The sequence below is a fragment of the Crotalus tigris genome, unplaced genomic scaffold (genome assembly GCF_016545835.1).
Source record: "Crotalus tigris isolate CLP2741 ecotype Arizona unplaced genomic scaffold, ASM1654583v1 scf7180000017847.2079705, whole genome shotgun sequence".
Classification (NCBI taxonomy): Eukaryota; Metazoa; Chordata; class Lepidosauria; order Squamata; family Viperidae; genus Crotalus; species Crotalus tigris.
Window position 1 is genome coordinate 429,277 of NW_024096670.1, and position 14,432 is coordinate 443,708.

The window sequence follows — 14,432 nt, forward strand, 5'->3', positions numbered from 1 at the left end:
TAATTCTTCTTAAACTTAATTATTAAACTTAGAAAGTGGCCAACCATTCTGGATGGCTTGCATGTTTTAATAAGTAAAGAACAAAGAGATAAAAAGAAACAGACGGTGTGACTCTGGAAGAAACAAAAGACTGGGCCCGCCCGTGATGCTCTACTGCAGGACCTGGGAGAATAGCCAGGTTTTGAAAGATGATTAGAACGTCATCAAGGTGAAAACCATAGAGATGCTATTCTAGAGAGGAAGGCGCCATGACAGAGAGATGGAGAATAGGGATTCAGCGCCTAACGTTGACGTTTCTGTTCAGGAGCTGAGCTCCTCTGATTCTGACTTAAGAGCAGTGTGTTTGAAAACACAGGAAAATATTGTGGATTTATGGAGGCTAGAGGTGACCTTTTTCCCAATTTGTGGACGCTAATGGATCACTGCAAATCTAGGTTCCTGGCTTTAGGTTTTTGAAAAGAAAGGTAATTGCAAGGCATTTGCGATTTCCACTCATATAAATCACTCAGTTCTTCCTTCCTTCCTTCCTTCCTTCCTTCCTTCCTTCCTTCCTTCCTTCCTTCCTTCCCCTTCCTCCCTCCCTCCCTCTTTTTTCTTTTTCTTTCCTTCTTTCCTCTTTTTCTTTCTTTCTTTCTTTTCTCATTCCCTCCCTCCCTTTCTTTCTTTTTTCTTTCTTTCCTTTCTTCCTCTTTCTTTCTTTTTCTTTCTTTTCCTCCCTCTCTCCCTCCCTCCCTCTCTTTCTTTCTCTTTCTTTCTTTCCTTCCTTCCTTCCTTCCTCTTTCTTTCTTTCTTTCTTTCTTTTTTCTTTCTTTCTTTCTTTCCTTTCCTTTTTCTTTCTTTTTTCTTTATCTTCCTTCCTCCCTCCCTCTCTTTCTTTCTCTTTCTTTCTTTCCCTCCCTCGCTCCCTCGCTCCCTCTCTTTCTTTCTCTTTCTCTTTCTTTCTTTCCTTCCATCCTCTTTCTTTCTTTTTCTTTCTTTCTTTTCCTCCCTCCATCTCTTACTTTCTTCCTTCCTTCCTTTCTTTCTTTTTTCTTTCTTTCCTTTCATCCTCTTTCTTTCTTTTCCTCCCTCCCTCTCTTTCTTTCTTTCTTTCTTTCTTTCTTCTTTCTTCCATCCTATTTCCTTCTTTCTTTTCTCCCTTCCTCCCTCCCTCCCTCCCTCCCTTCCTTCCTTCCTTCCTTCCTTCCTTCCTTCCTTCCAGAATATCCATACCAATAAGTTTACCATAGATCGTCATAGCGGTGTCCTTCGCATCAAAACAGGGATGAACCTCGACTATGAAAAATCAAGAACGTTTTTTGTGACTGCAGTGGCTAAGGTAAAATATATTCCTCACAGGGGTAAATGCATAATGGTAAGCCAGATGTGGAGAGGATGGAAAACGCGACAAGTTCTAATGATAAACTGGAGATACCTGATCTTGTTCATCCCTGACCTTCTGTGAAACTGTCAGATCTAGATATGTCAGTCAAAGGACACTAGCTTGAGAAAAGGTGCCTTAAACCTGTATGTTTCTGATGGCAACATAGATGGTCATTTTCAGTTTTGTGGGAAGGGAATCAGTGGCCAACATCTTCTGCAAGAATTCCTGTCTTACAGCTGGAAGCCAGCATGGTCGCTGCTGATATTTAGGAAGCTACTAAAGTTCTGATTTTTCCCAAGGAGCATTTGAGACCAAGAAAAGGAAAAGAGATGGTTGGTGCTGTTAGTATGAGCATAACCTATTGATCCTTCATGGGTTTTATATTATTTTAAGAGTGGCTGTACATGCCCGTTGCTCTGATGATGTTTTCATTTTATGATTTGGGCTATAAGAATGGCAGTTGGGCATGAAAAAAAAAACAGGCCGATTACTAGATCAATTTATCTGAGGAACGTTCAACTGAGCCCCTTCGTTCTTTCATTTTGGAAAGAAAGAGACTGCCCAATATATGTTATTTATGTCTGCTTCAGTAAGGTTTTTTTTTCCAATCTTTAGATGTTAAAGGGGGGCACCATGGCTCAGCGGTTAAAGACGCTGAGCTTGTCAGCTGGAATGTTAACAGCCTGGGTTCCAGACCCGAGCACCACATGATGGAGTGAGCTCCCATGCCTTGCCCCATCTCCTGTTCACCTAGCAGTTTGAAAGCATTATAATAATAATAATAATAATAATAATAATAATAATAATAATAATAAACGTTATTGTCATTGTATGTGTATACACAGTATACACATACAACGAAATTTATGTGACACCCAAAAACCAGGTCCCACACACATAATCCCCAAACACACTCCCACCCACCCCAATTCCCCACCCCTAAAACTACCCAAACATCCACCTAACAGACCAAGTAATGCTGTCCAACAGTTCACTGATGGTGGCCCTTTATTCATTATTAAGTGCAATTATAGCTCTGGGTTAAAAACTATTCAGAAAACGTGTAGTCCGAGTTTTAAATGTTCTATATCTTCTGCCAGAAGGCAACAATCCAAAGAGATTGTAAGCAGGATGGGAAGAGTCTCTGAGAATGTTATGCAACTTCCTCAAACAGTGAGATTCGAAGATGTTGTCCAGGGCTGGTAGCTGGAGTCCGATAATATACTAGGCAGTTTTAATAATTCTCTGTAGAGCTTTTTTGTCCACTACAGAGCTGCTCCCATATCATGCAAGAATGCCGTATGTCAGGATACTTTCAATGGTGCTGTGATAGTAGGACAGAAGTAGATGCTGAGATAGATTTATCTTCCTGAGCATTCTCAGGAAGTACATGCGAGCAGATAAATAGGTACAACTTCAATGGGAAGTTAATAGCATTTTCTGCACCTTTGGCGTAGAGCCATGCTGGTCACATGACCAAAGAAGTATCTTTGGACAATGCTGACTCCCTTCGCCAAGAAACGGAAGCGAACCTTAGAGTTGGCCATCAACTGGATAGAGAAACCTTTACTTTTAGATGTTGAATGTATGCAGGAGATTTCTGTTGCAAAGCAGGACCCAACTGATAACATATTTTCTCATTCCATATTACAGTGGTGGCCAGAATTGTGGAAATCTTTTAGGAAAAGTCTATTTTTGAGTTTTGATGGCTATTAACACCACTTTTTTTGGGGGGGGGCAGTACCATAATATTATATACCAATGGAAAGATAATTTAATCAAGAATGTAATGCAACGTAGTTTGTTCAATTATCTGTACTGTATTCTATGAAAAGTTATAGCCAAATAACCAGAAAAAGGAAGCACAACGTGCTTAGGTTGATCTCAGGTAGCTTTCCTTCATCTGATGGTAGCCAATGAGGGTGAGTGTTTAGAGAGCCAATCGGGTGTCATCTTGCTTTGGTCATGAGCCAATCAGATCACAGGAGGATTCAGTTATTGATGTCATGTATTGAAGCTGAGGGGAGGACACTTGTCAGTGTGTGATGTGATCGCTATCAAATTGGTTGGGTTTTTTTGTGTTCTTTCATTTAGCGAGCTTGTAAAACATAATAAAATTAAAGTCATGGTGCAAAGAGTTGACTGGTTGCCCAGAAAGCGATGTAAAATAGTATTATTAAGTGAACAAGGCTACAGTTGTAAAGAAATTGGAAGAAAAATTGGTGGAAACTTAACCAAAGGTGGCACTTCTACTGTACACTTTTCCCAAAAGGTTTCCACAATTTTGGCCACTACTGTATGGCATGGGGTAACTAAGCTCTTGACCATGTCTCAAGAGATTTCAAAGGCTGAGAAACAACTAGGACATTTTTGTGCCCAATGAGACCAAGATAGTAGCCACTACTAATATCTACACTGCTAGGAGAGGAATTTTCACCATATTCTACTGTTCGTTTGTCTAAATTTCATTTCAGATTCCTTTCTTGTTCAGTTGTGATGATTCCTGGGATCTAGAAATCTTTTCTTGGTCCATAGACCAAATTACGATCCTTGCCTGAGCTTCAAGCAGGCCTCAATTCTCTTAGCAATCTAAAAGTGATTCTAGACTTGCAATTACTCCTAAGCCTTGCTTTATAATACTTTCACCAAGGATTCTGAAAGAGATTTTGTTCAGCCAGAAGCAATGCTACCAGGCCTGATCTTAAAGACACGCAAGGTCAATCTTTTGAGCATGTTGCTAGGTGATCAATTAAACCTTGCAGTGCTATAATTCTCCCCACGTTTCCTAATTTATGTTTTTAAAAGGGTTTTTTTTCCCCTGAAGTCTGGCAGTCAGCTGAAAGACAGGATAAGTGTATCAGAATGAGGAAAAAAGAGTTGAGTTGTCAAGCTCCACCTGTTATGTTAATGTTATGACATCACAATTCATTACTATTATTAAAGGGCAGTAATAAGGTTGTGCCTTTCATTTCATCATTTGCCCATCTGACTCTCTTGTGGGTGCCCATGTGAATGCAAATGGAAGCAAAGAGGTTATTTTAAATGTCAGCCAGCATATTATTATTATTATTATTATTATTATTATTATTGATCATCACACAGTCAGCCAGGTGTTCAGACTGGATTTGGCACTTTTGTCTACCTATCGAGTCCTTACCAAGGACCTGGGATAGGCAGATGTGGGTGTTTGATGGTATTACAGATCTCGTCACAGGATGAAAGCAGTTCCTAGTAAGGCTGCCTTTTGCAATTGACTAATAGCGAATTTGTCAATGCCGATGGTGTCCAAGTGGTGCTCCAGTTGTTTTGGGATTGCACCCAAGGCACCTATTACTATTGATACTACCCTTGCTTGCCATTGCCATTATTGTTGTTGTTGTTGTTATTGTTACTGTTACTGTTATTTTGAAATCTCATAAGGGTCTGCTGTTGGTTAGCATCAACGAGTAACAAAAAAAGAGATATAATGGCTGAATTCAAACACTAAGGTTATCTAAGACAGCCATGGGGATCAAGCTTTTTCTTCTCTCAACTATATTCTAGAAATATTAAATAATATTAAAGCTCCTGAAGTTAAAACATTGAATTGAGTAGCATTAAATAGCAGAGACAAAAAAGAGTTTCCATTTTGAAAGGATGGAACAATATATTTTTTTCCCTCCTTTGAAGAATCTAGTTCCTACAAGTTGCCCATAAAATAAAGATAAGCTTACTTTCTCTGGGAAATCATTAAAATTCATTGTTAACCCTTTTAACCCATGAAAGAGAAGGCCCAGGCTGCCAACATTTTGGCAATCAGCTAAAATTCTCCTGGAAGGACAGCTTAAAAACAACAGCAGCCCTTACTGGAGTCCTCACCATGGTCTGTTCTTGCTCAATTCAATTTCTGGATTGATCCAGTGGATTATAACAATCTTGGCCTTCTTTTTGCTTCCCAGGATGGTGGTGGAAAGCTCCGTGGGGATCACAAGGTGTTTTCCGCCACAACTACCATCACAATCAATGTTGAAGATGTTCAAGACACGCCACCAAATTTTGTGGGCACGCCCTACTATGGATACGTGTATGAGGACACACTGGTGGTGAGTATCACAGGGATCCTCTTTACCCTATTCAAACGGTATGGATTCTGTGGGTCCTCGGTGCTCTCTGAGGTTGTTGTTTTTTCCTCACAGACATTTCATTACCAAACTAGGTAACAACATCAATGCTAGAGGGGAGTGGGGTAGAGGAAACAAAGACTGATCAACTGAGACAAACAAACTAACGGTAAACAACAGCCTAATCAAGGAACTGGCAAGACTACTCCCATCAAGCCACTTTTACACAAACAGAGAGTAAACCCCACTCCTTACTAGTACTGATAATGTTACCTAGCTGGGTAATGAAACATCTGCAAGAAAACAGCCAAGCTCAGAGAACACCAAGGACCCTATGGTTCAACCCTGAGCTACTAATATCCACTTCTGTCAGTATGGATTCTGCAAGGGGAACTCAAAACACAAAGGCAGAGAGGTAAAGAGCTTTATATTTGCAGAATGCTTGCTGATGTCTTTTTTTCTCCCATAATTTCCTTTTAGCCTGCTATTTCAGCAGATCTTAAGAAACAACAAAAGAGCACAGGTAGATTCTGGTAGAATGGAAGATGGAAAAAAATCATTGAGCCATTGTATTGCAATTTAGAAATGAGCTTGATATGAAAGAACCATTGGAGAGGGACTTGGGAAGCGATTATATAATCCATGGTTGTCACAAGCATGAAACAGAAACAAACAGAATATTCCTTGCTTGAGCAGGAGACCCTATACCATTCTGGACAAATGGCTGTCCAATCTCTTCTTAAAAACCTGTAGTGATGGAGCACCCACAACTTCTGGAGGCACGCCATTCCACTGGTTAATTGTTCTCACTGTTAGGAAGTTTCTCCTTACTTCTAGACTGCTTCTCCCATTGATTAGTTTCCATCCATTGCTTCTTGTCTTGCCTTCAGGTGGCTTTGGAGAATAGCTTGACTCCCTCTTATTTGTGGCAGCCCCTGAGATATTGGAAAACTGCCATCATGTCACTCTCACTCCTAGTCCTTCTTTTCTCTAGACTAGTCCTATCCAAATCTTGCAACTGTTCTTCCTAGGTTTTTACCTCCAGACCCCCTAATCCTCTTTGTTGCTCTGCTCTGTCCTCTTACCAAAGTCTCAACATCTTTTTTTATAACTGGTTGCAGTATTCCAAGTGTGGTCTTACTAAGGTTTTAATGCTGTCTGGGAAATTCTGGGAGTTGAAGTCTTAAACTTGCCAAGTTTGAAAAACAAGCAATGGAAACAGAAAGGAGAGGATTAAAAATAGTATTTAAAACGTTGCCTCTTTCTACAATGAATTCACAATGTTCTCATACACATGATACACGGGTGTGATGCAAGAGGCCAGAATGTAACTTCATTTTTACTTCCATGCTACTTCAATCTGCCAAGCTGGGAAAGAGAACGAATAACACAGGCCAACTCCAGGATTTCGTCGTAGCAGAGATCCAACTCCTATTTATCGCCGCGTACGAGATTTTGGTTAATCCCATTTTAATTTGCAAGACTACAAATGGATTCAAAATAAACCAAGAGTCAGTTGTGTGAGTTTGCCATGCAGCTTTTATTTATAGCCGATTCCTCTTCCTACTTTCTCTTATCTTGTATCGCAGTCACTTCAATTTTGTGGCACCCTATTTCACACTGTGCATATTGCGGTAGTTTTGAAAATCAGATGGCAGATTTCTGGGAATCCTGGCGGTGTTTTTCTTCCACTTTGTAATCTGTGGTCATAAAGTGTTGAAAGATAATAATTAACTTAATGTAACTATTAACCAGTGATCTGGAAAAACCCTAATAAAGAAGTACTTTAATAGAAATCACCAAAGAAAACAATGCAATTAAGCGTCAATGACCTCTGGGAGGAAATATTCTTATACTCTATTGATAAGATGTGAATACTGGGGTGCTGATACCTCCAGCCACGTGTTCTTCAGAAACAGATAAGCCATCATCATGTGTGTAATGAGGAGCAAGTAATCAGATGCAGGCTGAATATATGAGAATCAAGGATTGACTCTTTAGAAAATGACACCCCCTAAACAACACACCCTTTTCAGTGTTGACCTCTTCTTTATTGAAGAACAATGTTCACCCGGCAGTGTGGCCTTTAGATAAATCTGATCTCCAGCCCAGGCAGAAGGACTAAACCTTCTTCAGTTTCCAATTAAATATTGGATAGTTTCAATATCTAAAAAAATAATCAGGCAAGGAGATACAAGAAGCCATCATTTTCCTTTTAGATAAATGTTGTTGTTGTTAGTTGCAAAGTCATGTCTGACCCATCACAACCCCATGGACCACATTCCTCCAGGCCTTCCTGTCCTCTACCATCTTCTGGAGTCCATTTAAGCTCACGCCTCCTGCTTCAGTGACTCCATCCAGCCACCTCATTCTTTGTCATCCCCTTCTTCTCTTGCCCTCCATCTTTCCCAGCATCAGGCTCTTCTCCAGTGAGTCCTTCCTTCTCATTAGATGGCCAAAGTCCTTGAGTTTCAACTTCAGGATCTGGCCTTCTAAAGAGCAGTCAGGGTTGATCTCCTCTAGGACTGACCAGTTTGATCACCTTGCAGTCCAGGGGACTCGCAGGAGTCTTCTCCAGCACCATAGTTCAAAGGCCTCCATTCTTTGGCCCTCAGCCTTTCTTATGGTCCAACTTTCGCAGCCATACATTGCAACTAGGAAAATCTTTAGATAAATAGAAAAGTAATTTAGTTGCCTAAGTGTTTTAGGAAACTTATGTTTTCCAGGATCTCATAGCTAGGTCTCCAAGACAAAACAAAGGAGACATTTTATGTCCACATGGACACTTCTACATGATCCTGGACCTCCAGGTGGCAACTGGGATTCCATCTCATGTAGAATCTGATGATCCCATATTGGACTAAACATTGAAAGCTAACATCTCAACGGCATTAAAAGTAGCATACAAATATATAGAAATAGTGATAGTTATCTTGAAACCCAAAGATCAGTACATGGATCTTTGGATTTCACTACAACACAACTCAGAAAGCTCAGATCGCCCAAGAATCTGCTGATACAATTCTACAGAGGAATTGTTGAGCCTGTCATTTGTACCTCTATAACTGTCTAGTTTGGCACAGCAACCAAATAGGACAGACACAGGCTTCAATGGATAGTTAGGACTGCAGAACAAACTATCACAACCAGCCTGCCTTCCACTGAGGACCTGTATACTGCATGAGTCAGAAACAGAGCTGAGAAAAAATCTACAGACCCTTCACATCCTGCACGTAGACTGTTTCAACTCCTTCCCTTCAGGATGCCACTATAGGTAGGGTGTTGCATTCCAAACTACCAGATACAAACGTAGCTTTTCCCTCCGTGCCATCACTCTGCTGAACACCCAATTCCCACAGAACTGTCTTATGCCTAAGGGCATTTAAACATGTCGCAGGCTGTATTGTTATTATCCTTGTCATCTTTTCATCTTTCTCACCTTCTCATCTTTCCCACTACCTTCTTCTACTGGTATCGTATGATTTATCACTTGTTGTTTGTATCTTATGATCTATGACTTATCATTTGTTGGTTCTATGTACACTGAGAGCTTGTGCACCAGAGACAAATTCCTTGTGTGTCTATTCTATTCTATTCTATTCTATTCTATTCTATTCTATTCTATTCTATTCTATTCTATTCCTTTTTTCTATTCTATTCTGTTCTATTCTATTCTATTCTATTTATTCTATTCTATTCTATTCCTTTTTTCTATTCTATTCTATTCTGTTCTGTTCTATTCTATTCTATCCCATTATTCTATTCTATTCTATATTCTATTCTATTCTTATTTTAATTCTATTCTATTCTATTCCTTTTTTCTATTCTATTTATTCTATTCTATTCTATTCCTTTTTTCTATTCTATTTATTCTATTCTATTCTATTCCTTTTTTCTATTCTATTCTATTCTATTCTATTTATTCTATTCTATTCTTTCTATTCCTTTTTTCTATTCTATTCTATTCTATTTATTCTATTCTATTCTATTCTATTCTATTCCTTTTTTCTATTCTATTCTATCTCATTATTCTATTCTATTCTATATTCTGTTCTATTCTTATTTTAATTCTATTCTATTCCTTTTTTCTATTCTATTCTATTCTATTCTATTCTATTCTATTCTATTCTATTCTATTCTATCCCATTATTCTGTTCTATATTCTATTCTTATTTTAATTCTATTCTATTCTATCCCATAATTCTATTCTATATTCTATTCTATTCTTATTTTAATTCTATTCTATTCTATCATTACATCACATCACATCACATTACATTACATTATATTACCCACTTCATTACATTCTGCATTCCGCATTCCACATTCCACATTCCACATTCCGTATTCTACTCTATTCTACTCTACTCTATCTACTATGCTATGCTATGCTATGCTATGCTATGCTATGCTATGCTATGCTATACTCTATTCCTATTCCTACTCCTATTCCATTCCATTTTTATTCCCATTTCCTATTATAGTATAGTCTGGTGTGGTCTGGTGTGGTCTGGTCTGGTCTAGTCTAGTCTAGTCTAGTCTAGTGTTGTAGAGAACATGTCTATCTGCTCCAGAATAGCTTCAGTCCAGCTTATGCCAAACTGAGAATCCTCTATTCTGTTCTGTACTGTTCTATTCTATTCTATTCTATTCTATTCTATTCTATTCTATTCTATTCTATGCCATTCCATTCCATTCCATTCTCCTCCCCAAAAATTGCAAGTTTTCTCTGCTACTATGATGTCCCATCTCATCTCTTTAGAGTAACACTTCACAATCCTTTTACTTCACTAGGCCTCTTGATACAGAGTTTTTTTCTTCCCTTTTCTCCCTAGGGATCAGAAGTTATAACTGTGGTTGCCATTGATGGAGATAGGGGAAAACCTAATGACATATATTACAGCATTGTGAATGGTAAGTGGTTGGTGAAACTGGAAAGGCATAACTAAGCTAAGTAGAGGAAGGAAGAGACAATCCTATCAGAATTATTTCCCAGGGAAACTGCTGTAAAACATTCTGAAAATGTTTATGTAGGCCAATTTGCACTTGCCCAATATTGGACCTCATAGGACTCACCAAATCTCCTGCATTGGTGTGTTGTGTTGCTTTAGGCTTGTTGTTGAATCCGAAACTCAGCCATCAGCCCGGAAATACAAATTCACTTGCTCCTAAAACTAACTGTTGTTTGTCAAGAAGATTTAACATTCTGACTCATATCCCTTCACAGGTTGGCTGGGGTTCTTTTTTGGGGGGGAGGTGGGTTATAAGGCATTCATGCTTATCATGAGGATAAGTTGTTGCACAAAAGTGTGAGAGAGTGTGTGTTTTCCCCCTTCCAGAAATGTGCCTCAGAAATGAAACTTGTGAAAGTTAAATCTTCTCACGTCTCTTTATGAGAGATGTTCTCATACTTGGGAGATATAATTATACATCTGCTAATTAAAAATGTTCTCTCTTTTTTAACCAGCTTATGCTTTACATAGCCAATACTTTGACATTCAAAAAATGAGGGTGTGGATCCTTAGGGTGGGTTTAGAGAAAGAGAGATCCAGGACAGTTTTGTACACAAATTTATTTTAGGCTTCTGTTATTATTGTTCAGGAGAAGCAAGTCATTTGTGATTTTTTTTTTCCTCCTTAGGCCAAAATTGGACAATCTTCAATGCTAGGAATACAGTAGTGGCCAAAATTGTGGAAACCTTTTGGGAAAAGTGTATTTTTGAGGCTGGATGGCTAATAACACCACTTTTGGGGGGAAGTAGAATCCATAAAATTATATATCAGTGGAAAGATAATTTAATCAAGAATGTAATGCAACAAAGTTTGTTCAATTATCTGCACTGTATTCTATGAAAAGTTATAGCCAAATAACCAGAAAAAGGAAGCACAGCTTGCTTAGGTTGATATTAGGTAGCTTTCCTTCATCTGATGGTAACCAATGAGTGTGAGTGTTTAGAGAGCCAATCGGGTGTCATCTTGTTTTGGCAATGAGCCAATCAGATCACAGTAGGATTCAGTTATTGATGTCCTGTATTGAAGCTGAGAGGAGGACATTTGTCAGTGTGTTATGCGATGGCTATCGTTGGTTGGTTTTTTTTTTGTGTTCTTTCATTGAGTGAGCTTGTAAAACATAATAAAATTAAAGTAATGATTCAAAGAGTTAACTGGTCACCCAGAAAGCGATGTAAAATAGTATTATGAAGTGAACAAGGCTACAGCTGTAAAGAAATGAGAAAAAAATGGGTGGAAACTTAACCAAAGGTGGCATTTCTACTGAACACTTTTCCCAAACGGTTTCCACAGTTTTGGCCACTACTGTATGTCTAATTTTCACACTTCAAGAAAGTGCAGCTCTCAGAAAGCTTGCCACTGAGAGTCACCGTTCCTGAAAACCATCAGTGTAGTTTCTCACCTTTTTAAGCATGACGCACCAGAAAAATATGTTTCCTATCAAAATGAGCTTAACATCATCAATATAACAACCACTCCCCAACCCCAGCCACAACTAAAGGGGGGAATGGAAAATCACAGCTCTTCCTATGTGTGAATCAGTCAAGCTTATTTTGTCTCATCCCTGTAAACCTCTTATTTTCCCAAAATAGTTAATTCAGTCTCTGTCCATCAGACTGCCGATTCTTTTGGGACTCTGCTAGGCACAAAAGTACATGTCCCAATTCTCCTCCAAACACAGTGGCATGTTTTCTATCCAGTAGTTCAGAGGTGTCAAACTGCCGGCCCACGGGCTGGATGCGTCATGGCAAAACCGCATCCACCCCAATTCCGGCAATGGAAAAAAAGTTGAGATACGTCCCATGATGATGCAAGTGTGACACCCCTGCTGTAGTTGATGCTACATTACCTCCTTATTACCAATTTGCATGAGAAGGTAAAAAACAGCTATGTCTAGTTTAATGAAAAGAAGTGACATGATAGCAGTGTTCCAATATCTGAGGGGCTGCCACAAGGAATAGGGGGTCAACCCATTCTCTAAAGCAGTGGTTCTTAACCTTTTTGAATGAATCGCCCCCTTGAGCCAATGAGGAAGTTGTCATCGCCCCCCTCCCCCAACATAACCTCTCAATCACCACATAGGAAATAATTCTTCAATTTATGCAAACACTTGTTTTGTTTTCTTTCAAATTGTCATCAGGACATATCGATGCAAATGGTTTATTTCCAATCTTTTTCCCATATCTCAACTGTGTGAAAAATTTTGGTGCCACCCGTCACTTTATTCCCAAACTTTCTGATACATGTATTTCATTATGATCTTATTTACCCAAGACACTTAAATGTAATGACCACTGAAAACAAAATTCAGTTGCAAGAAAATGAAATGCCCGAAAAGAAAAACAGTAACATTTAATGATTGAATTACAAGTGAAATTTAAGACGCAAAAAGAAATATAAAAAGGGTAGAGGCTGCTGCGCAATGCGCATGAAGATAAGCGATGCGTATTCACATAGGTACGGCGTTCTGTACTGAAGCTAGCGGGAGGAACATTTGAAAACACAATTCAGTCCACTAATAGTGAGCGATCTGATCTTTTTGTACGACAGATATACTGCGATTCCCTGTATGAAAAAGTCTCAAAAGTGTCCCCAAAACCTCTCGCTCCATCGCCCCCATATCGCCCCCTTTTCGTTCCATCGCCCCCCTGAAAAATGAAATCGCCCCCTGGGGGGGCAATATTGCCTAGGTTAAGAACCACTACTCTAAAGCATTGGAGGGCAGGACAAGAAGCAACAGAGGGGAACTAATCAAGGAGAGAAGCAACCTAGATCTAAAGAGAAATTGCCTAACAGTGAGAACAATTGATCAGTAGAACAACGTGCCTCAAGGAGCGCCAATACTGCAGGTTTTTAGGAAAAGATTGGAAACCATTTGTCCGAAATGATGTAAGGTCTCCTCCTTGAGCAATGGGTTGGATTTAGAAGGCGTCAAAGATCCCTTCCTCTTATTCTGTTATTTGGGCCTTTTTCTGGGAGAAATAAGAAAATGCCTTGATTTTTCCCTTCTGAGCAAAAGCCACTGCCTATCTCTCATATAGGGCCTGATCCATCTCCCCCACCCCAATTGAAGCTGTCCGAGAGAGAAAAGAATAGAGTTTGTTATTCATAGTCTCTATTTCACTTGAGAAAAAGTATATCTTTCCTAAATTAGGTTTTTAGAGACGGTTTTGCTTATTGCTCTCCAGGGTCCTGAAATCCCTTCCCTTCGGCTTAGTGAAATTTAAAATGTATATTTTCAAAATACACATATCTTCTGCTTTTCCCAGAAAGACATTGATATATATATACATATATATATATGTATATGTATATGTAGGTCTTTGGTGAACTACCTGAACTACTTCAGAAAACGTATATGTATATGTATATATATTGCTGTATGTTACACCCTGTTGACCCAAATATGGGAGAGAGAAATCTTTTGCCTTGTATCAGCTCAAACTAGAGCCATCCACAGGCAGCAGTCACAACTGTGACATCATATACATTTCTAAAATTTGGATTGCTAGCAAAGAATTAAGGGAGAACTGGAATAGCTATTTCGAACTCTTTAGTTCTTTTCAACCAGACATACCCTTCTGAGATTTGAACCTGGGCTGTCTGCATGTTAGGCAGCAGTATTAACCTCTAGGCCACAGGCTCTGTCTCACTTTTGCCAGTTGTGTTAGGGAGGGAAGAAACAGGGGAGGAGTTATCTAGAATGCTGTATGTTACACCCTGTTGACCCAAATATGGGAGAGAGAAATCTTTTGCCTTGTATCAGCTCAAACTAGAGCCATCCACAGGCACATATATATATGTCTTTGGTTATTCGGGTTTTCTCCTGCGTAAAATTGGAAATGTCTTGGCGATGTTTTGACGAAGTCCCATTCATCATCTTCAGGCTGGTGTTTTCTGCTTTATGCTACAATCACACATTGCTCCTAGAAGCATGAAGCCGAAAACACCAGCCTGAAG

The 14,432-nt window shown here is 39.2% G+C and overlaps 1 protein-coding gene across 1 annotated transcript in view; it reads left to right on the top strand.

Annotated features, from left to right (window-relative positions):
• The window catches only part of CDHR1 (cadherin related family member 1), a 46,352-nt gene that overhangs the window by 12,262 nt on the left and 19,658 nt on the right, over positions 1 to 14,432 (top strand). Inside the window, 3 exon segments of the mRNA XM_039343350.1 lie at positions 1,202 to 1,318; positions 5,302 to 5,445; positions 10,299 to 10,377. Of these exon segments, the coding sequence (XP_039199284.1) occupies positions 1,202 to 1,318; positions 5,302 to 5,445; positions 10,299 to 10,377 (340 nt within the window).